Genomic DNA, 22,365 nt, shown 5'->3' on the forward strand with positions numbered 1-22,365 from the left:
CAGGGAGAGGGGTCCCCAGCTGAGAAAGGGGATCCAGAGACCCTGAAGCTTCAGGGTCATTGGGCAGGAAATGCGAGAGCACCAGTCCCCGAGTCTTCAGCTACCGACTGCAGGTTTCTTCAGGTGCCAAAGACAATGCCTTGGTGCTGGGGACATACCCTCTTCTCTAAAACAGAATCAAGTATCTGATTTTGTCCTTGCCTCTAAATCACCAGCAGTGTCAGTTCTTTGGTTTGGAAAAGAGTAAGTGAAGTCGCCTCAGCATTAAATCCAACAGGCCCCACAAAAACTCCAAAATGCAGCCTCCTGAGCCGTGTTTCCGGAGGGCACAGTGGAGAAGAGACTTCCTCACTCTCAGGCTCTAACCCCCACCCTGGTGGCCGTGGCTTTGGCACTCGGGTCGGCTCCAGCCGCAGGCTCTGGGCTCGCCTGGCCTCACTGCACTGTGCCCCCTCTGTGCTTGGGGGAGAGAGAGAAGCGGGGTGGAGGGTGAGCTCTGTCGTGGTTATGCTTATGGCGGGCTTGCGCTGTGCGGTTCCTGTGGAGGGAGATGAATAATTCATGGCCAACGACTGCTGGGCCTAATCACACTCTAATTGGAGGTTGAGTTCAGAGGTGCTCACAGCTCCTGGGCCGCTCTGTGGTGTTGACAGGGAGCTCCAGGACCTTACTGGTGGTTTCCCTTCCCTGGGTCCCAGGCACGCAGAGCACCAGGGCGTCCCAGACACCAGGACAGGGGCCGCAGGCCAGTCAGAGTTATCAGGGAGGGGCTGGCTGACAGATTTTAGAGGTGGGCTGTGGCAGGAAGGCAGTGCCCCCCACCTGCCTGCGGCCGCGCCCATCCACATTGGCCCTCACAGGGCCGGCCTTTGTTCACTCCCTTGAGCTCTCACATCTACACTGTCACATGCCCGGGGCACAGCGAACGGCACCTGGAGGGCGGGAGCCCCTCCCTCAATCTCTCATGAACAGCACCTGGAGGGCGGGGGCCCCCCCCTCAATCTCTCATGGGCAGTGCCACTGCTCGTCTTCTGCAGAATCCAGACACCATCCCAGAGCCTCTTCAGCCTCTGCAGATGGTGTGGGACGGCCACACGGCCTCCCCACCTGCAGCCCCGCCCCAACCCCAACTGTGCCGTGTCCTGGCGCTGCATCCCCACCCCAGTAGAGGCGTCCCCACCCCAGTAGAGGCGTCCCCACCCCAGTAGAGGCATCACCAGGAAGAGGCGAGAGGCCGCCTGTGTTGTTCCTGTTCCTGTGAAACGCCCAGAACAGAAAACCCACGGATGCGGACAGCAGACGTGGGGCCAGGTCTGGGGAGGGAGGGTGTGGCAGTCGTGGGCCATGCGGGGGTTCTGACTGGTGCAAGCGGGGGGCTGTGCAGTGTGTGTGCGGAACACCGCCATGCCGCGCACTGTGAAATGGCAAGTCATGTGTTACGCGGGTTTCACCCCCATTTTAAAATCTTCAGAAGCAAAACATAAAGGAGGAGAAAGAATGGGAGAAAGGGGGTTGAAGCCGGCCCCACCACACCCCCCATGGTGGTGACACGGTTTTCTGACCAGAGTGGAGATTCGGGACGTCTGCACACCTGGGATCACAGAGAACTCCCTAGGTGACGCTCTGTGCACCACACTAGCCCGGCTTTGCCTGCGGGACCAGCAAGAGCGAGCCAGGCACCAACAACCCTTCACCAAGCGTCTGGAGGCCGGGACGCCCCGTGGGTTACAGAGTTCGCTGCACTGACCCTCGATGTTGACCCTTGAAGTGCCTCAGACCTCAGCGTGGACTCTCACACATGATAAGCGTTCAGGCACTTCCCTGATACAGGCCAGGGCAAAGGCTTCACACCCCGGGATAGACAGGAAGTCCCACTTCTGCTCTGCCCCCAGGTCGTGCCCATACTGATGCCACATTGCCAGGGCCGCGCTCCATGAGCAGCCTCTACCGTCCCACCAGCACCCTAAACCACAGGCAGAGCGAGGCTGCGGCAGCCCGTGTGTGCCAGCGGGACACGTCTCCCCACCTGGGCTCTGCCCCCACCCTGGCCAGTGTAAGGTTTGATTTTAGCCACGTTGGAACTGTGCAGGCGGGGTAGATACGCTGAGCAAATCATGGGTTTCTAATAAATGAGCTACTACAAAGTGTGATCCACCTGCCATGCAGAGTTCAGGACAGCCCCTCCTGGACACATAGGGCAGGTCCTGCCTTAGCCCGCCCGTGTCCCAGGCACGCACAGGTCCCCTCATCATGGACAGCCCCAGGGCCATCAGGGCGAGGCGCCAGTGCTCCCTGGCCAACAAGTGTATAAAAGTGGAAATGACACCAGAGTCCGTGGGCAGTTGTGAGGCTTCGGGAGATAACTGGGAAAGTGATGTCTGAGGGGCCCGGGGCAGGGCAGGCGCAGTGTGCCACGTGAGCGTCTGCTGTGCTGCGTGGCCATCGCTGTGGCATCGGCTGGGCCTGAGCACACCGTGCTCACCAGCCACATATTGTGTGGTTCTTCACCCGCTGGTTCCTAGGCCGTGTTCTCTCGGGGTCACAGGGCACATCTCTCCCTCCACACAGACTCCTGCACGTGGCACACAGGAGCCCAGTGGAATCCGAGCGCAGGGCACACTTCTCTCCTCCAGGCTCCTCACTCTAGCCTCCCTTTCAGTGTTTCTCCTCTCTTGTAGGTTCTGTGGGGACCCCGCTGCCCGGAGTACAGGTGCGCATTATCTCAGAAAAGCCACAAAAGGAAGGCTGCTCCTACACCGTCCACGCAGAGGGAGACGAGAGGGGGACCAAGGTAAGCCACTCTGCTCTCGACAGGCTAGTGGCTGTGTGTCCAGGCTGGGCTCCCCCCAGGGTGGTTACACTGGTGTGTCTTTCCGCTGGAGGCAGCCTCCCCTCCATGCAGGGGACCGGCCTCCTGGACATTGCAGGTGCCGGCTGGTGTCCTGGGCCCTGCCTGCTGTGGGTTCGTCTGTGCACTCACAGAGCAGTGGGCAGAGGGAGCCCAGGGCAGAACACCAAAGGGACTCACACCCAGACACACAGCTCCTCCCAGGGGCCCCATCCATGGACGGGCTGATGTGGACCACGATGGCCTTGGCTGAGGGAAGAGAGAAAGCAGCAGAGGCCATTGTCGTTGATGGGAGTCTGGTTAGAAATATGAACTGGCCTGACCCGGGCACCCGTCCTGAGGGGACGCTGACCACAGGCCCCCAGAGTAGGTGTGGGGAGATTGACAGAGCCCTGCACACTGAGGTGGGCGCCCGTGCAGTACTCTGTGGTGGCCTCCTCATCTAGTACTTTATTCTAAAACTGACAAGCGTGAACGAGAAGAAAGGACATTGTCTTATTTCTGTGAGGATTTTAACATGAGAATCTGCTCATCACAAGTGAATTCACGTCACAGAGAAAGTTCTAGGGATTATGGGGAAGTGGAATCTTGATTGAAAAGGAAATTATTTTCTCTAAAGCCAGTATGCACACCTGATACCACACATGATTGACTGTGTTGCCCTGAGGTTTTCAAAGATTGAGGGATCCTGAGTCTCATCTCAGCACATTTCCTTCTCTGTGGCGCCGTCTCAGCCCTCACGGGCACGACTGAGCTCCCCGCACAGAGGCTGAGGGGCTGTGGGTCCTGCTCTCATGAGGGAACAGCCACACGCCCTCCCTGGACCTTGGTTTCCACACCTGACCACGTGAGGGTTGGAGCGATGGTCGTGGTTGGACGTTTTAGCTCCAGCAAACAAGTAGGACGTGGGTGGCTTTCAGTGTCATTAAATGACACTGAAAGGTGCAGTGGCCGCACCTTGTGTGGAGGGCCGCACGGTGTGTCCTGCCTGGTCTGGGCCACTCGCAGTGGGCTGTTATCCCCTGTGGCCCCCACTGTGGCCCCCACAGAGCCGTGGGGCACCTTCCTGAAACCCACCTGGGTGGCTGCCCCTTGCTGGATACCCGCCTCCCCTGCCCTCTGTAGGGCGGCCTCAGGCTCCAGCCTGTGCTGTTGTCCTGACACCCCTCTCCTAGGATTCATGCCTCTGCCCTGCTAGTACTAGGCTGCTGGCCACACCCTGCATATCGGGTTCCTGAATACACCTGCCCTTCCTGGCTCTCGACTCTGTGCCCTGTGGTACCGCTGCCCCCACCTCAAAGACCCCCCAGCTCAGCCAGTCCAGCCCTGTCTGCAGGGACGGGGCTCAGTCTGTGCCTGGGTTGGGGACACCATCTAGTCAGGAATGTCCCCAGCAGAGAGCAGAGCGTGAGTGGCGTGTGGAGGAGTGAGACGCCGCGTGGCTGTGCAGCCTTCTCCAGGTGTCAGTCAGCTGACGCTTCTGCCTCTCAGCACCTGCTCTGCCAGAAATGGCAGAGATGTTGCCACGGAAAGGGGCGGAGCGGGGGTGGGGAGCGTTTCTGTCTTAAATTAAAACAAAACTTAACAGCTTCACACCTGCACTGGCTGCGGCGTCACCTGACTGCTCCTGCCCGAGTTTCTTTAATTGTTTCTGTCTGCAGCTTTCTTCCCTGAAACAGGCTTGAAATAGAAGCGGCAGACTCAGCTACCTGGGCACCCTGACAGAGATGCCGCGCAGTGGCCTCTGCGACAGGCGTGCAGGGAGACCCTGCAAGGTGAAGCCACACAGATGCTCTGGGGCTGCTTAAATCTTAGCATACGGGGGGTTGGCATCTGCTGGCAGCAGGCCCGGGAACATTTCCTGTTCAGCCAAGGAGTCCGTGCAGCAGGCGGGGTACAGCTGCCCTGCAGGGCCTGGCTCCACCAGGGGCTGAGACCCTTATTGGGGAGGAGCACAGCCTGAGGGCCTCAGGGTTTGTGCCCTCTGACACGTGAGATTCAGGGTTCCCGGAGGGTTGGGTGGGCGCCCCAGGACGACCAGGTGACAGCATGGGCGCTGCGAACTCTGAAAAGCCCCAGCATCGGGGACCTGCTGCTCTCTCCTGGGGGCTCATGCGAAGCAACTCCCCACCCCATGCTCACACTTAGTATTTTCATCTGAGCCCCACACAGTGGCCCTTCTCTCCACAGCATCCCAGAGCCCAAGGGTGCCCCTCAGTGCTGCGGTCCCAGATCCACATGGCTCAGGTGAGGCTGTGGCGGTCAGCTGGGCCGTCCAATCCACTCTTGTCTGGGCCAAGGTGTGGGTCCCAGCCGGCATTGCTCCCCAGAAGGGCTCCCTCAGGACCAGTTTGTCTCTAGTCATGAGAATAGCTGTCCCTAGGCCTCTGGGATGACTCATGACTCTTTCTGGGCAGATGATCAACCAGGCCTTCGGACCTGAATTATGAGACTTGGTGTCATATTTGTTAGGAAACAAAGTACCCGCAGGAAGGCATGTGCCGTGTGGGGATGGGAGAACACCTTTCCAGGATCATCCCCGGGTCCAGAGTATCTGGACCCTCCCCAGTTGGCAGCTGGCCTGCCAGACCCAGGGCTCAGCCCCCTCCATCACCTTGTCGAGTGACTGGCTCGTAGCACTCGTCATGTCCTGTGACGTATCACAGGTATCACACACACAGTGAACACATGAGTATCACACATACACGCAGTATGCACACAGGTATCACACACATGCAGTGCATACACGGGTATCACACGCAGTGTGCACATGGGTATCACACATGCAGCACACACACGGGTATCACTGCACGCACAGGTATCACACATACACAGTGTGTGCACAGCTATTCCACACATAGATACACACAGAAAAAACCTGAAGGAAACACCAAAAGTCAAAATGGCTAAGCTCCAGGCTGAACTGTCTGACAGTGTCATAGGATGTGAGGCGCATGTGCACACTGTGTGTATTGGTGTATGATACCCGTGTGCACACTGCGTGTATTGGTGTATGATACCCGTGTGCACACTGCGTGTATTGGTGTGTGATACCCGTGTGCACACTGCGTGTATTGGTGTGTGATACCCGTGTGCACACTGCGTGTATTGGTGTGTGATACCCGTGTGCACACTGCGTGTATTGGTGTGTGATACCCGTGTGCACACTGCGTGTATTGGTGTGTGATACCCGTGTGCACACTGCGTGTATTGGTGTGTGATACCCGTGTGCACACTGCGTGTATTGGTGTGTGATACCCGTGTGCACACTGCGTGTATTGGTGTGTGATACCCGTGTGCACACTGCGTGTATTGGTGTGTGATACCCGTGTGCACACTGCGTGTATTGGTGTGTGATACCCGTGTGCACACTGCGTGTATTGGTGTGTGATACCCGTGTGCACACTGCGTGTATTGGTGTGTGATACCCGTGTGCACACTGCATGTGTGTGTGATACCCGTGTGCACACTGTGTGTATTGGTGTATGATACCCGTGTGCACACTGTGTGTATTGGTGTGTGATACCCGTGTGCACACTGTGTGTATTGGTGTGTGATACCCGTGTGCACACTGTGTGTATTGGTGTATGATACCCGTGTGCACACTGTGTGTATTGGTGTATGATACCCGTGTGCACACTGCATGTGTGTGTGATACCCATGTGCACACTGTGTGTATTGGTGTATGATACCCGTGTGCACACTGTGTGTATTGGTGTGTGATACCCGTGTGCACACTGTGTGTATTGGTGTGTGATACCCGTGTGCACACTGTGTGTATTGGTGTGTGATACTGGTGCGGGCACTGTGTGATATCCATGCGCACACTGCATGTGTGTATGTGTGATACCTGTGCGCGCACCGCATGTGTGTGATACCCATGTGCACACTGTGTGTATTGGTGTATGATACCCGTGTGCACGCTGTGTGTATTGGTGTATGATACCCGTGTGCACACTGTGTGTATTGGTGTATGATACCCGTGTGCACACTGCATGTGTGTGTGATACCGGTGCGGGCACTGTGTGATATCCATGCGCACACTGCATGTGTGTATGTGTGATACCTGTGCGCGCACCGCATGTGTGTGATACCCATGTGCACACTGTGTGTATTGGTGTGTGATACCCGTGTGCACACTGTGTGTATTGGTGTATGATACCCGTGTGCACACTGTGTGTATTGGTGTGTGATACCCGTGTGCACACTGCATGTGTGTGTGATACCGGTGCGGGCACTGTGTGATATCCATGCGCACACTGCATGTGCATATGTGTGATACCTGTGCACGCACCGCATGTGTGTGATACCCATGTGCACACTGTGTGTATTGGTGTGTGATACCCGTGTGCACATTGTGTGTATTGGTGTATGATACCCGTGTGCACACTGCATGTGTGTGTGATACCGGTGCAGGCACTGTGTGATATCCATGCGCACACTGCATGTGCGTATGTGTGATACCTGTGCACGCACCGCATGTGTGTGATACCCATGTGCACACTGTGTGTATTGGTGTGTGATACCCGTGTGCACATTGTGTGTATTGGTGTGTGATACCCGTGTGCACACTGTGTGTATTGGTGTGTGATACCCGTGTGCACACTGTGTGTATTGGTGTATGATACCCGTGTGCACATTGCATGTGTGTGTGATACCCGTGTGCACACTGCGTATGTGTGTGATACCGGTGCGGGCACTGTGTGATATCCATGTGCACACTGCATGTGTGTATGTGTGATACCTGTGCGCGCACCGCATGTGTGTGATACCCATGTGCACACTGCGTGTATGTGTGATACCCATGTGCACACTGCGTATGTGTGATACCCATGTGCACACTGCGTGTATGATATCCGTGTGCACACTGCGCATATGTGTGTGATACCTGTGCGTGTGGTGTGTGTGTGTGATACCCGTGTACGCACTGAGCATATGTGTTAAATCTGTGCACGCTGCATGTATGTGTGTTACTTGTGTGCGCACTGTGTCTATATATGTGAGATACTCATGCGCACACTGCATGTGTGAGATACCCATGCATGCACTGTGTGTTACCCATGCGCACACTGTGTGTATGTGTGTGATACCCGTGCATGCACTGCGTGTGTATGTGATACCCATGCGCGCACTGCATGTGTGTGTGACATTTGTTGAAAGCCTACTCTTTCTGCATTACATTGCCATTGCCCCTTTGCTAAAAAATAATTGGACATATTTGAGACGGTGTACATATAGGTTATCTGTTCTGTTCCCTTGATCTATATCTGTGTTTCCATTCTTTTGCCAACACCACGTTGTCTTGACTATTGTGGTTTTATAGTAGGTCTTAACAATTGTTATGTGATTTCACTAGCTTAATTCTTCTTTTTCAGAGTTGTTTCAGTGCACATATTAATTTTAGAATTAGCTTGTCTAGCCAGGTGTGGTGGTTTACTCCTGTGATCCCAACACTTCTGGTAGGCCAAGGTGGGCAGATCACCTGAGGTCAGGAGTTCCAGACCAGCCTGACCAATATGAAACCCCATCTCTACTAAAAATACAAGAATTAGCCAGGCATGGTAGTGGGTGCTTGTAATCCCAGCTACTCGGGAGGCTGAGGCAAGAGAATCGCTTGAAACTGGAAAGTGGAGTTTGCAGTTAGCCAAGATCACACCACTGCACTCCAGCCTGGGCAATAAGATCAAAACTCCATCTCAAAAAAAAAATAAATAAAGGATTAGCTCATCTATATCTACAAAAAGTCCTTTTGAGATCTTGATTGGAAAGCCAGGTGTGGTAGCTCATGCCTGTAATCCCAGCATTTTGGGAGGCCAAGGCAGGCAAATCAACGTGAGACCAGGAGCTCAAGACCAGCCCAGCCAATGTGGTGAAACCCTGTCTCTTCTGAAAATACGAAAAATTAGCCAGTTGTGGTGGCACATGCCTGTAATCCCAGCTACTCAGGAGGCTGAGGCACAAGAATTGTTTGAGCCTGGGAGGTTTAAGTGAGCCAGGATTGTGCCACTGCACTCCAGCCTGGACAACAGAGCGAGACTGTCTAAAAAAAAAAAAAGAGAGAAAGAGATGTTGATTAGAATTTAGCCATTCTGATAGGGGAGATCACTTTGGGGAGAATTAACAATTACTCTGCTGTCTTCCAATCCATGAACATGGTATGTCTCTCCACTTACTTAGATCCGTGAACATGGTATGTCTCTCCATTTACTTAGATCTTCTTTGGTTTCTTTTGTGTTGTATTCCGCATATAGATGCTGTACTTGTGTTAGATTCATACGTAAACGTTTCTTCTTTTCTTTTTTTTTTTTTTTTTTTGAGACAGAGCCTCGCTTTGTCGCCCAGGCTGGAGTGCAGTGGCCGGATCTCAGCTCACTGCAAGCTCCGCCTCCCAGGTTCACGCCATTCTCCTGCCTCAGTATGTAGCTGGGACTACAGGCGCCGCCACCTCGCCCGGCTAGTTTTTTGTATTTTTAGTAGAGACGGCGTTTCACCGTGTTAGCCAGGATGGTCTCGATCTCCTGACCTCGTGATCTGCCCGTCTCGGCCTCCCAAAGTGCTGGGATTACAGGCTTGAGCCACCACACCCGGCCTAACGTTTCTTCTTTTCTTTACTCCTCTTTCTATTCCTTCTCCTCCTTTTCCTCTCCTTTTTAAACTATTGTAAGTATGGCAGGCAGGTGGTGGGGAGAGGGTTGTTTGTTTTTTGAGACAGAGTCTTGCCCTGTCGCCCAGGCCGGAGTGTAGTGGTGCAGTCTCAACTCACTGCAACCTCTACTTCCTGGGTCCAAGTGATTCTCATGCCTCAGCCTCCCAGGTAGCTGGGTTTACAGATGTGTGCCACCACACCTGGCTAATTTTTGTATTTTTAATAGAGGCAGGGTTTCACCATGTTGGCCAGGCTGGTCTCAAGTGAGCTGCCTGCCTCGACCTCCCAACTTGCTGAGATTACAGGTGTGAGCCACTTTGCACGGTCAGGTTTTTGTTGCTGCCGTTAGTTTTCAATTGTTCATTGCTAGTAGGTAGAAATAGAATTGATTTTTTTGTGTTGGCCTCAAATACTTTAGTTGTTACCTTGCTGAATTAACTTACTAGTTTTAGGAGATTTTTGTAGACCTCTTGGGAATTTCTACAAATACAATCATGTTCTCTGCAAATACAAACAGTTTTATTTCTTTCTTTCCAATCTGTATGACCAAAGCCCTGACTAGGACTTCCATGTGATATTGAACAGCAGCAGGCAGAGTGGACCTTCTTATTTCTGATCTTAGGGAAAGGATCCAGTCTTTCAGCAAGTGTGTTAGTTACTGGCTTTTGCAGATTCCATTCTATCTACAATATGCTGAGAGTTTTTATCACTATATGTATGTTGAATGTTTTCAAAAACTTTTTCTGTATTGATTGATTTTTCTTTATTAGGCTGTTAATATGGTAGATTACGTCGAACCAAGCTTTCATTCCCAGGACAAACCCCACTTGGTCCTGGTGGGTCATTTTTTTTATATGTAGTACTGGATTTGATTTGCTAGCATATTGCTGAGTATTTTTGCGTCTCTATTCGTGATAAATTTTGGTCTGTAGTTTCCCATTTTTATACTTTACTTGGGTTATGTTTGAGGGTGATGCTGGCCTCATTAAATGAGTTGAGAAGTGTTCCCTCCTTCTCTATTTTTTTCTGGAAGAGATTGTGTATAATTGGTATTATTTCTTCTTTCAATGTTGGTGGAATTCACCAATGAAATCATCTGGGCCTAGAGGTTTTCTTTTCTATTATTACTTTGTGTGTGTGGGACAAGGTCTCATTCTGTCACGCAAGCTGGAGTGCAGTGGTGCAATCATAGCTCACTGGAGCCTTGAACTCCTGGGCTCACGTGATCCTCCTGCCTCAGCCTCCCAAGTAGCTGGGACCACAGGCATGTGCCACCATGCCCAGCTAATTGTTTTTTTTTTTTTTTTTTTGTAGAGTTGGGGTCTCGCTGTATTGCCCAGGCTGATCTTGAACTCCTGGCGTCAGGTGACTCTCCCTCCTCGCCTCCCAAAGTGCTGGCATTACAGATGTGAGCCACTGTGCCCTACCAATGTTTCTTTTTTGAAACAAAAAGAACTATGAATTCAATTTCTTTAGTGCTTATAGGACCGTTCAGGTTATCTGTTGCATCTTGGGTGACTTTTGGTACATATAATGTTTGAGGAATTGGTTCATTTAATCTGTTACATTTCTTTGTGTAGAGTTTCCCTTCAGGCCATGAAACCATTAAAAGGTTAATTAGGGAATCCCCATCTTAACCTTTTCGTGGTTTCAGGGCCTGGAGTTATAAATGGCCCCGTTCCTCATGTTGGTCATTGGTGTCTTCTGTTTCTTTTTTCTTTGTTATCCTTGTTGGAGGTTTATCTGTTTTATGGCTCTTTTTTCAAAGAAGTCACTTTTGGATACATTGATTTTTCTTTATTTTTCTGTTTTCAATTTCACCAATTTTGTTCTTGGTTTCTTCTACTTGCTTCTGGCTTTTCTCTTTTTCTAGTTGCTTAAGGTAAGGCTTTAGATTATTGATTTGAGACCTTTCCTCTTTATAAGGTGTATATTTAATGATATACATTGCCCTTAAGCGTTGCTTTAGCTGCATCCCCAAGTTTTTATATATATATAGTTTATAAGTGTGTGTGTGTGTGTGTATATATATGTGTGTGTATATATATATGTAGTTGTTGTTGTTTTGAGACAGAGTTTCACTCTTGTTGCCCAGGCTGGAGTGCAATGGCACGATCTTGGCTCACTGCAACCTCTGCCTCCCAGGTTCAAGCAATTCTCCTGCCTCAGCCTCCCAAGTAGCTGGGAGTACAGGTATGCACCACCATGCCCAGCTAATTTTTTGTTTTTAGTAGAGACTGGGTTTCACCATGTTGGTCAGGTTGATCTCGAACTCCTGACCTCAAGTGTTCTGCCCATCTTGGCTTCCCAAAGTGCTGGGATTACAGGCGTGAGCCACCACACCCAGCCTAAATTTTGATATATTTTTATTTTCATTTAGTTCAACATATTTTTAATGTTCCTTAAGACTTCCTCTTTGGCTTGTGGATTATTTAGAAGTACAGCACATGTTTTTGAAATATTCGGATATTTTTCCATTATCTTTCTGTTATTGGCTTCTAGTTTAAGTCCATTGCAGTCAAAAGACGTGCTTGGTATATTTCAATTATTTTAAATTTGTTGTGTTTTATGGCCTACAATGTGGTTCTTTTCAAGAATGTTCTGGTGTACTTGAAAAGAGTATATATTCTGCCCAGGCGCCATGGCTCACACCTGTAATCCCAACACTTTGGGAGGCCAAGGCAGGAGAATCACTGCCCAGGAGTTTGAGCCCAGCCTGAGCAACATAGTGAGACCCCATCTCTACAAACAGTTAAAAAAAAAAATTAGCTGGGCATGGTGTTCCATGCCTTTTGTCCCAGCTACTCAGGAGGCCGAGGTGGGAGGATCACCTGAACCTGAGAGTTTGAGGCTGCAGTGAGCTGTGGATTGTGCCACTGCACTCCAGCCTGGGTGACTGAGCGAGAGTGTGTGTCCTGCTTGTTTTAGTAAATGTCTGTTCTGTAAATTAGATGAAGATGTTTGATCTTGTTGTTCAGTTCTTCTATATCTTTGCTGGTTTTCTCACCATTTGTTCTGTTACTAAAGAAGGGGTTGAATTTTCCAACTATAACTGCCTGTTTCCACTTTCAGTTTTTGCTTCATGTATTTTGAAAGTCTGTTGTTTAGTACATTCACATTTATAATGATTGTGTCTTATTGGTGAATTGACTCTTATTAACATTTAATGCTCTGGTAATACTCTTTGCTCTTAAGTTTACTTTGATATTAATATAGCTATTTTAATTTCTCTTGATTGGCGTTTGCATGTATAATTGTATTTGAGGGAAGTTTCTTATGTACAGCATGCAGTTGGATTATGTGTGTTTTTTTACTCCAGCCTGACAAGCTTTGTAATTGGTATGTTTAGACCATTTACATTTAATGTAATTATTAATATGCTTGAATTTAAGTCTACCATTTTACTATTTGTTTACTCTTGTTCCCTGAGGGTTTTACTGCTTAACGTGACTGCCTTCTTTGAGGTTATTTTTTCGTGTTCCGTTTTAATTTGTCTCAAGTTTTTTAGCGTAAATGTCTTTGCATAGTTTTTTCAGTAATAGTTCCAGAGACTACAGTGTACATACTTCCTTTTTACAGTCTCCTTAGAGTCAACATTTCAACACTTCCAGAAGAATGTAGAGCCACATCCCTGCCTCCATGTCGGTTCCTTACCCTCTGCCGTTAGGGCGTGGTTAGTGTAATACCTGTATTTGTTGTCAACTCTATTAGACAAAATGGTAATTTTTGCTTTCAACAGTCAAAAATATTTCAGAGAATTTCAGAAGAAAGGAACTCAACTTCATTCATCCAACTGTTTGCCGCTTCTGTTCCTTTTCCTGTATTCCCAATGTACCAAGTCTCCTTCTGATCTATCTGAAGAACATTCTACAGGAATTATTTTAGATCAGATCTGCTTGCAACAAATTATCTTAGTTTTCTTCATCTAAGAATGTCTTTATTTTATTTTCCTTCCTGAAGGATTTTTTCATTGGATTAGAAATTCTGGGTTGACAATTATTTTCTTTTAGCAATTTAAAAATGTGATTCTTGGCTGGATGTGGTGGCTGACGCCTAGAATCCCAGCACTTTGGGAGGCCAGAAGGGGTGGATCACCTGAGGTCAAGAATTTGAACCGGGCATGGTGGCTCATACCTGTAAACTCAGCACTTTGGGAGGCCAAGGCGGGCGGATCACGAGGTCAGGAGATCGAGACCACAGTGAAACCCCGTCTCTACTGAAAAAAAAAATACAAAAAATTAGCCGGACCTGGTGATGGGCACCTGTAATTGCAGCTACTGGGGAGGCTGAGGCAGGAGAATGGTGTGAACCTGGGAGGCGGAGCTTACAGTGAGCCACTGCACTCCAGCCTGGGCAACAGAGCAAGACTCTGTCTCAAAAAAAGAACAAAAAGAATTTGAGACCAGCCTGGCCCACATAGGGAAATCCCAACTTTACTAAAAATACAAAAATTAGCCAGGCGTGGTGGTGCACACCTGTAATCCCAGCTACTTGGGAGGCTGAGGCAGGAGAATTGTTTTAACCTGGGAGGTGGAGGTTGCAGTGAGCCGAGATCATGCCATTGCACTCCAGCCTGGGTGACAGAGTGAGACTCTGTCTCAAAAATAATAATAGTAATAATAAAACTCCACTTCTTTCTGGCCTTCATTGTTTCTGTGGAGAAATCAGTGGTAGTGGGAACCCTTGTTCCTCTCTGTGTCAGTGATTGGATTATGATGTGTCTGGGCTTGGACATCTTTTGGTTTGTCTTGTCTGTGATTCTCTCAGCTTCTTTAATTTATAGGCTTATGTTTTCACCAAATTTTGAGTTTTTAGCCAAGTTTTATCAAACGTCTTTCTGCACTTAAGTCTTTTCTTCTGTCACTGCAGGAACATGAACGTTGTTAGCCTTTTGTGTGTTTTGTGTTTACTTTTCCTGGCTATTTTTCTTTCTGCTCAGATTTTAGGTCATTTCTGTTGCTCTTTCTTCAAGTTGTCAGATTCATTTCTTCATCGTCCTTCTGCTCTTGAGCCAATCCGTGACATTTTTTATTTCTGTATTTTTCACTTTTGAAATTTTCGTTTGGTTCTGCTTTATATCTGTTATTTCTTTGTTGAGACTTTCTGTTTTTCCATTTATTTCCAAGTGTTTGCCCTTTCTTTTTTATTTGTTCTTTTTTTATTATTTTTTATTTTTTATTTATTTATTTTTGAGACAGGGCCTCACTCTGTCAGCCAGGCTGGAGTGCAGTGCTGCAGTCTCGGCTCACTGCAACCTCCACTTCAAGCGATCCTCCCACCTCCGCCTCCCAAGTAGCTGGGACTACAGGCACGCACCACCGCACCTTGCTAATTTTTGTCTTTTTTGTAGAGACAGGGTTTTGCCATGTTGCCCAGGCTGTTCTCAAACACCTGAGCTCAAGCAGTCTGCCTGCCTCAGCCTTCCAAGCTCGAGCAGTCTGCCCGCCTCAGCCTTCCAAAGTGTGCCCTTACGTTTTGGAGCATTTTTATAATAGTGCTTTAAAGTCTTTTTCAGATAATTCCAATAACTATGTCGTCTCAGTGCTGTCATATTCTTTTTCTATATGAGTTGCTATTTTTCTGGTTTTCTCCTATGTTGAGTAACTTTGTATTGTACCCTGGACATTTTTAATGTTAGGGATGAGATTCTTGGTCTTGTTAACATTCTATAAAGATGTTGAGGTGTTTGTTTTACTGTGACCTAGTTGGCTTAACTGCAAAGTCTGACCTTCCTTCCCTGGGATTGGTCTCAATGTCATTTTATTTTTAGGGCCTTTGCCTTGCTGTCTCTACATGTCCCACAAACGTACTAACCAGTGGCCAGTCTGACCATGACAGTGGAGCAGATAAAAGACAGCAGTGAAAACATTCACGAAATCAGATAAAGTCCGTGGTTTCATTTGAAAAAACAAACGCAAGGCTCTGAGCAGCAGGAGTTAGGCCGGGCACTGCGCGGACAGCCCTGTCACCATGCAGGGCAGGTGTTCCACCCCTGTGGGTGGCGTCAGCCCCTCCTGGAGGAGCCCAGGCTGGCAGGTTGGCAGCAGGACGACACACTGGGCGGAGTCTGCCGTGGGGCAGTGTTGGCCCCAGGACGTCTCAGCGTCCTTTCTCCGTGTCAGATAAATAGGTTCTGCTCTTTTGCTGTCTACTTCCCTGGCCCCTGGTTTTTTGAAGTCCGTTCCAGATGGCAGGTGATAAGCCTCAGTGAGACTCTGGACACATCCCTTGACCTCCTGGGTCACAGCCAGACGCTTTCACAGCCCTGCGGAGGGCACTGCCCGCTTTCACAGTTGAGAAGGGTGAGGGTTGTGGAGCTGGCAGCTGCTCACCTGAAGCCCCTGCTCCTTCTCTGCCCTCCCCAGACCCTCCTGACCTATGAGCCGAGGGCTCGGCCGGTGTCTTCACAGACCCACCGTGTCCGAGGCCTCCCACGTGCTCACGCCATCTGCTCCTGGTGCTGCTGGGACCCCCAGCCCAGGCTCACATAACCCAGCCTCCCTCCTGCCCTCTCCACGGTCACAGTAGAAGAACAGTGAGGCTGTGCTTCCTGGGGCCACAGCAGTGCCCGCGTGCGTAACGGGCCTCCAGGAACCCCCCACTCTCGGGCCCCACCTTCCCTTCCCACGGAGTCTTCCCTCTTGTGATTGGTCACTCAGCCCTGCGGAGGGCACTGCCGGCCCAAGCTGCCACAGCCCCTGCGGGCGAGGTGTGGACAGATGCCCGCTGCTGTGTTCCCTGGTTTGAGAAACACCCCGAAGGTGGGATTTGGGCACAGGTTTTAGACGTGGACAGGCTGCCTGGATCCAGCTCAGGCCCTGAGTGCTGAGGCCTGGGCTGGTTACATGCTCGAGTCTAGAGGATGGGGTAGGAGCACCTACTTCTGTGGCTGTTCTGAGAGGAATGAAAGGACACCCTGCTCCCGGCCAGGGCACCAGGGCCCGCAGAGGACAGCGGGGACACCCAGCTCCCGGCCGGGGCACCAGGGCCCGCAGAGGACAGCGGGGACACCCAGCTCCCGGCCGGGGCACCAGGGCCCGCAGAGGACAGCGGGGACACCCAGCTCCCGGCCGGGGCACCAGGGCCCGCAGAGGACAGCGGGGACACCCAGCTCCCGGCCGGGGCACCAGGGCCCGCAGAGGACAGCGGGGACACCCAGCTCCCGGCCGGGGCACCAGGGCCCACAAAGGAATGCTTCGCTCAGCATGGTTGGCTTCCACCTGCCGAAACCCGCCTTTTCCAAACATTCCAACAAAGTGCTCAGTTTCAGAAAGCACGCGGCCCTGGGTGGGCTGGAAGCGGCCCACAAGGTGAAAGGGCCAATCCCAAGAGGGTGTGCCCGGCTCTGACCTCCATCTTCTTCATCCTCCACAGGTGACCCCAGGGCTTGAAGAGAAGGAGGGGGAGCTGCTGGTGAGGGGACCCTCTGTGTTTCGAGAGTACTGGAATAAACCAGAGGAAACTAAAAGTGCATTCACCCTGGATGGCTGGTTTAAGACAGGTAGGACCCAGCCCCGTGGGAGTGGAGAAGACCCCGAGGGGAACAGGCAAGAACTCAACTTGCTGCTCAGGTTGAGTGACACTGAGGCTGGGAATTCCCAGAATTTTCAGCCAAAGGCAGAAGATGGGTGGGGTGGGGCTGGGGCTGCTGTTACGGTGCCGCCTCCTGAGCACCCAACCTCCCCACCGGCCTCTAGAGCAGGCTCCTTGGCCATGTCCCTGAGTGCCAGGGGCCCCGGTGCCCCGTGACAAGGCTTCCACACTGTCCTCAGCACGACAGCCACTCTGGCATGCACGTACCCTGACCACAGACACTGGGCCCCACGCAGCCTGTCCTGGTGGCCCTGCTGCCCCTCGTGGGCTGGGGCACCCTCCACCTCTGAGGTGCACCCCTGCACCCTGCACCCAGGGACCTCACCACACCCATGCTCAGCCACACTCGTGCCCTCCACATCCTTCTCCCCACCGGGGTCAGAAGTCAGCGGCCACAGTGCGTCTGGTTTGCAGTGTGGCTGTTCGTTTACTGTTCCTCAAATCAGCGCATTCTCTCTGCCTGCCAGAACAGGCCTGTGGGTGAGCAGGAACCTGCCTGCCTGATTGAGGTGGCCCAGGAAGCCTGTGGCGGTCAGGAGAGACGGCAGCACCCCTGGAGCCTGCTGGCAGCCGCCACTGCCACCCTCCTGCTCTCCCTGAGCCTGCCCTGAGCCGCTGCCGCCTGGCCCCTCCTTTGTGAGAAGCCAGCTTGGTCCCAGGATCCCGCCTCCTGCCCCATGGGGCATATTTGGATGGTGGATATTTGGACATCTGGATAGTGGGCGTATGTGGATGGACATCTGGATAGTGGGCGTATGTGGATGGACATCTGGATAGTGGACGTATGTGGATGGACATCTGGATAGTGGGCGTATGTGGATGGACATCTGGATAGTGGGCGTATGTGGATGGACATCTGGATAGTGGGCGTTATGTGGATGGACATCTGGATAGTGGGCGTTATGTGGATGGACATCTGGATAGTGGGCGTTATGTGGATGGACATCTGGATAGTGGACGTATGTGGATGGACATCTGGATAGTGGGCGTATGTGGATGGACATCTGGATAGTGGGCATATGTGGATGGACATCTGGATAGTGGGCGTATGTGGATGGACATCTGGATAGTGGACGTATGTGGATGTGTTACTAGGGGGTCCTTGCTCCCAGAGCTCCCAAGATGGTGGCGGGCTGCTTCCAAGATGGTGGCAAGCCTCGTGTTCTCTGACCTGGGGTTCTTGGCCTCACGGATTCCAAGGAATGGAATCTTGGGCCATGCGGTGAGTGTCATAGCTCTGTTAGAAGCTGTGGGTCATGGAAGAGAACCGTGGAACCCAGTGACTAGTGTTCAGCTCGATTAGGACGAACCTGGGCACTTAGCCGTGCAGGAACAGTGGCGAGCCTTTAGCCCGATCGGGAGCGGCAGTGGGCGCCTCGCTGGATCAGGAGCACAGCAGACACCCTGCCGGATCCGGAGGGATGGAAGTCAGCGGCGGGTCTGCGACGGCGGCCGGCAGCAGTGGTGGATGCGGAGCGACAGCTCAGCTCGAGCCATAATAAACACGGACCAGAAGAGTGTGCGGTTGCAAGATTTAATAGAGTGAAAACAGAGCTCCCGTACCAAGGGAGGGGACCCAAAGAGGGTAGCGGTTCCGGGCTCCAATGCCTGGGTTTATATCCCGACCATTGTCCCTCCCACTGCGCTCTCAGGCGATAGATGATTGGCTATTTCTTTACCTCCTGTTTTAGCCTAATTAGCATTTTAGTGAGCTCTCTTTACTACCTGACTGGTCCGTATGAGCAAGCCCCATGCTTAAAGGTGGATGCGGTCACCTTCCCAGCTAGGCTTAGGCATTCTTAGTTGGCCCAGGAAATCCAGCTGGTCCTCTCAGATGGACATTTGGATGGTGGACGTATGTGGATGGATATTTGGATAGTGGACACGTGTGGGTGGACGTTTGGAGAGCGGACCGTGTGGGTGGGCGTTCGGAGAGTGGGACCCTGGTGGGTGGGCGTTCGGAGGGCGGACCGTGGGTGGGCGTTCGGAGAGTGGGACCCTGGTGGGTGGGCGTTCGGAGGGCGGACCGTGGGTGGGCGTTTGGAGAGTGGGACCCTGGTGGGTGGGCGTTCGGAGGGCGGACCGTGGGTGGGCGTTCGGAGAGTGGGACCCTGGTGGGTGGGCGTTCGGAGGGCGGACCGTGGGTGGGCGTTCGGAGAGTGGGACCCCCGGTGGGTGTGGCTGCAGGTACTCACTGTGGTGTGTTTATCCTGAAGATGTGCGCGCTGCTCCTGACCCCTGGGCGGTGAGATTGTGGTGGTTTTTCTTTTCTTTTCTTTTCTTTTTTTTTGGCCTGTCTATATTTTATGCTGAACATCATTATTTTATAATAACTTTTAAGTAATATTTTCCAAAAAGAGAGGCCTATTATCACGCATCAGAATCTGTTGACCCGAAATCAGAAACACGTCTGCCCCGTGCCTTTCCACAGGGAGCAGAGCTCGGGGGTTGCAGCGTCAGGCAGGACGGGCTCCTTGAGGGGTGCTGGAAGGGGCCACGTTGGCCCGCAGCCTCGCCGCGTCATGGCCTGATCCTGTGGGTCCCAGAGGCCCTGGAGCATGTGCTGCTGTGAGGCGGGTGTGCTAGGTGTGTGGTCGTTCCGCACGTTTGCAAAGCGAAGGTTCCATGAGCCCCTAGAGCAGAGGCCAGTGCCCCACGCAGCGTCTCACAGGCTTCCCAAGGCATCCTGGGAGGCACCTTCCTGGGCGGGACATCAGCAGAGGACCCAGGGCTGGGGCCCTAGAAGCCTCTCTGCGACAGGACATGGTCAGCACATCAAACACTCCCAGTTTATCTTTTTTATACATCCCCATTAGTGCACACTGAGCTGGGGGAACAAGCCTGTCCATGACTTCCCTTCGAGTACAGAATTACAGGAACCCAACTAGAGCAGGTCGTGCTCTGAGCCTCCCTCCAGCACCCTCTGAATGCCCCGACCCCAACCTGACTCATGCTGCGGTTCTTTTATTTACTTATTTGTATATTTATTTATTTATTTATTTATTTTTGAGATGGAGTCTTGCTCTGTCGCCCAGGCTGGAGCGCAGTGGTGCGATCTTGGCTCACTGTAACCTCCGCCTCCTGGGTTTAAGTGATTCTCCTGCCTCAGACTCCCAAGTAGCTGGGATTACAGGCACCCGCCACCACACCAGCTAATTTTTGTATTTTTAGGAGAGATGGGGTTTCACCATGTTGGCCAGGCTGGTCTCAAACTCCTGACCTCAGGTGATCCACCCGCCTCAGCCTCCCAAAGTGCTAGGATTACAGGTGTGAGACACCGCTCCTGGTCAGTTCTTTTATTTTTAAATTCAGATAAAAAGCTGAAGGTGTTTTTTTCTTTGAAAGCACAGGAACCACAGCCCTGTGGATTTTGTGAGTCGCGGGGCTCCCTGAGCCGTGGGGGGGGCAGCCGTGTGAGATGTGGGGCTGTGAGTGCGGAAACACTCGTCGTCACCGGTGCCGATGCGTATTTCAGCCGGGGCGGAATCGCATGCATTAATTATTGTAAAGAGATGTCTTTAGGAGAAAATGATTTTGAAATTCGGTTTAATTTCATTGTAACGTGCTGCAAACAGGAAGGCAGTATGTGTGTTTAATTGGCTCTCGGGGGTAAGGCCTGGAAGCCGCATGCCGTTGTCACAGGCCATTAACGATGCTGCCTGCATGATGAGAGCCTGCAATCAGCTCACAGCTGCCGCCCCTGCCGGGAGAGCATGATATTAAATAGAAATCAGGAGAAATTAAACTTAACCCTTTCCCTGGCCAGCCCCTCCTGCCACACAGATTCTGGCATAAGCTGGCGGGCACAGGGGATGGCCGGGGATGGCTGGACACAGCCGAGGATGGCCAGGATGGCCGAGGCCGGCCTACAGCTCCTCAGCAGTCTCCTCCAGGTCAGGATGAGAGGAGAGGTTGCCAGCTTTGATGCCGGCCGCTCCTGCCCCCCGACCTGCCTCCGTGCCTACAGCCTGCTTGTGCCTCAAGATCACACAGGGGGTTTGCGAGGCCAGGGGTCTCTGCCGCTGCTCCAGGAGATGTCAAAGGTCTGTCTCAAGTAACCGCTCTGACAACCAAAATGATCTGTCCAGATGCTCTGACTCCACGTGTCCTCGCTCAAAGACACGTAGGCACATTTGCCGCCTGGGGCGAGTAGGAGGTGACACGGAGGTGGGCAGCTCTGCCGGGCAGGTGTGGGAGCAGCAGCAACCCCTCCAGGGGGCATCCAGGGATCAGGAGAGAGGCGGTGGGGCAGGCCGGAGTCCTTGCAGGGGTGAATGGGGTCTTAGGCTCCAGCCGGCAGAGGAAACCTGTTGAAGGAGCTCCTTAGAGAAGAGCCAGGGATCCCCGGGAGGACCACCAGGAGCTTGCGGGGAAGGATTGAGGGGAAGAGCCCCAGGTCCCGGGAGGACCACCAGGAGCTCACAGGGAAGGATGGGGAGAGGCGAGTGGCTGGAGAACCCCCAGACTGAGAAGTCCTGCTTAGGGAGGGAGAAGAGAGCTGGGCCTGAGTGGCCCCATCCCCCAAGGTAGAGCATCAGCCCAGTCACCCGGGCCCTCCAGGTGGTCACAGGCACCACTGCTGGGCACTAGCCTAGTTGTCACCCTGTCTGAGGCATGTTAGGAGCAGCAGCAAGGGTACACTGCTTCCAGGGCATCCTCAGAACTTTCTGTGTCTCAGCCATTGGGCGCTTACATCTGGGCCAGTGGCAAAGGGTTAAAGGGACCTTGTGATTTAGTTGGGACTCATTGGCCTCAAGAAGCAGAAAATCAGAGGGACAGCAGCCCCAGCCACCACGGTTTCCCCTGTGGAGCCAGAGCTCCCCGGCAGGCACTGTGGAGGCCATGTGGGGACTGGCAGTGTCATGGTCCTGGCCCACGGCCTCGCAGCCTCCCACAGCCTCCCACTGTGGTAACAAGGTGGACGCTGAGCCCCAGGCCCGATGGCACATTTGAGGTCAGATGGGGACACCTGGGCTGTTCCTGCAGCTGTCCCCTCGTCCAGAGGGACCTTCTCAGAAGCCCTGGGGCCTTTGTCTCATGGACTAAAACTCTCTCCTGGCCATCCTGCCTTCACAGGACCGCTGGGCACCTCTGTGGGGCAAGGGAAGGAACACAGGCATCCTGGTGGGGCCCCAAGACCCAACCAAGGCTCGTCTGGCTGGTGCCAGCCCCTGCGCCAAGGGTGCCGACCAAGGTCAGAGCCGATTGTGGGGATGACAGGTGCCGAAATGGCCACGCCCGCCCCAGCCCCTTCTGTCCAGCAGAAGGACCTCGCTGA

At 52.4% G+C, this 22,365-nt stretch overlaps 1 protein-coding gene across 10 annotated transcripts in view; it reads left to right on the top strand.

Moving 5' to 3' along the window:
- Window positions 1–22,365, top strand: part of ACSF3 (acyl-CoA synthetase family member 3) — a 72,924-nt gene that overhangs the window by 26,382 nt on the left and 24,177 nt on the right. For all 10 annotated transcript variants that reach the window (XR_012093018.1, XR_012093017.1, XR_012093016.1 and 7 more), the window contains 2 exons: window positions 2,679–2,791; window positions 16,869–16,995. Coding sequence is in view for 4 of the 10 variants with exons in the window: in XM_007994373.3 (XP_007992564.3) it covers window positions 2,679–2,791; window positions 16,869–16,995 (240 nt within the window). In the remaining 6 variants the exon portion in view is untranslated. The remainder of the gene's footprint in view (window positions 1–2,678; window positions 2,792–16,868; window positions 16,996–22,365) is intronic.

This window comes from Chlorocebus sabaeus, chromosome 5 (assembly GCF_047675955.1).
Source record: "Chlorocebus sabaeus isolate Y175 chromosome 5, mChlSab1.0.hap1, whole genome shotgun sequence".
NCBI classification, from domain to species: Eukaryota; Metazoa; Chordata; class Mammalia; order Primates; family Cercopithecidae; genus Chlorocebus; species Chlorocebus sabaeus.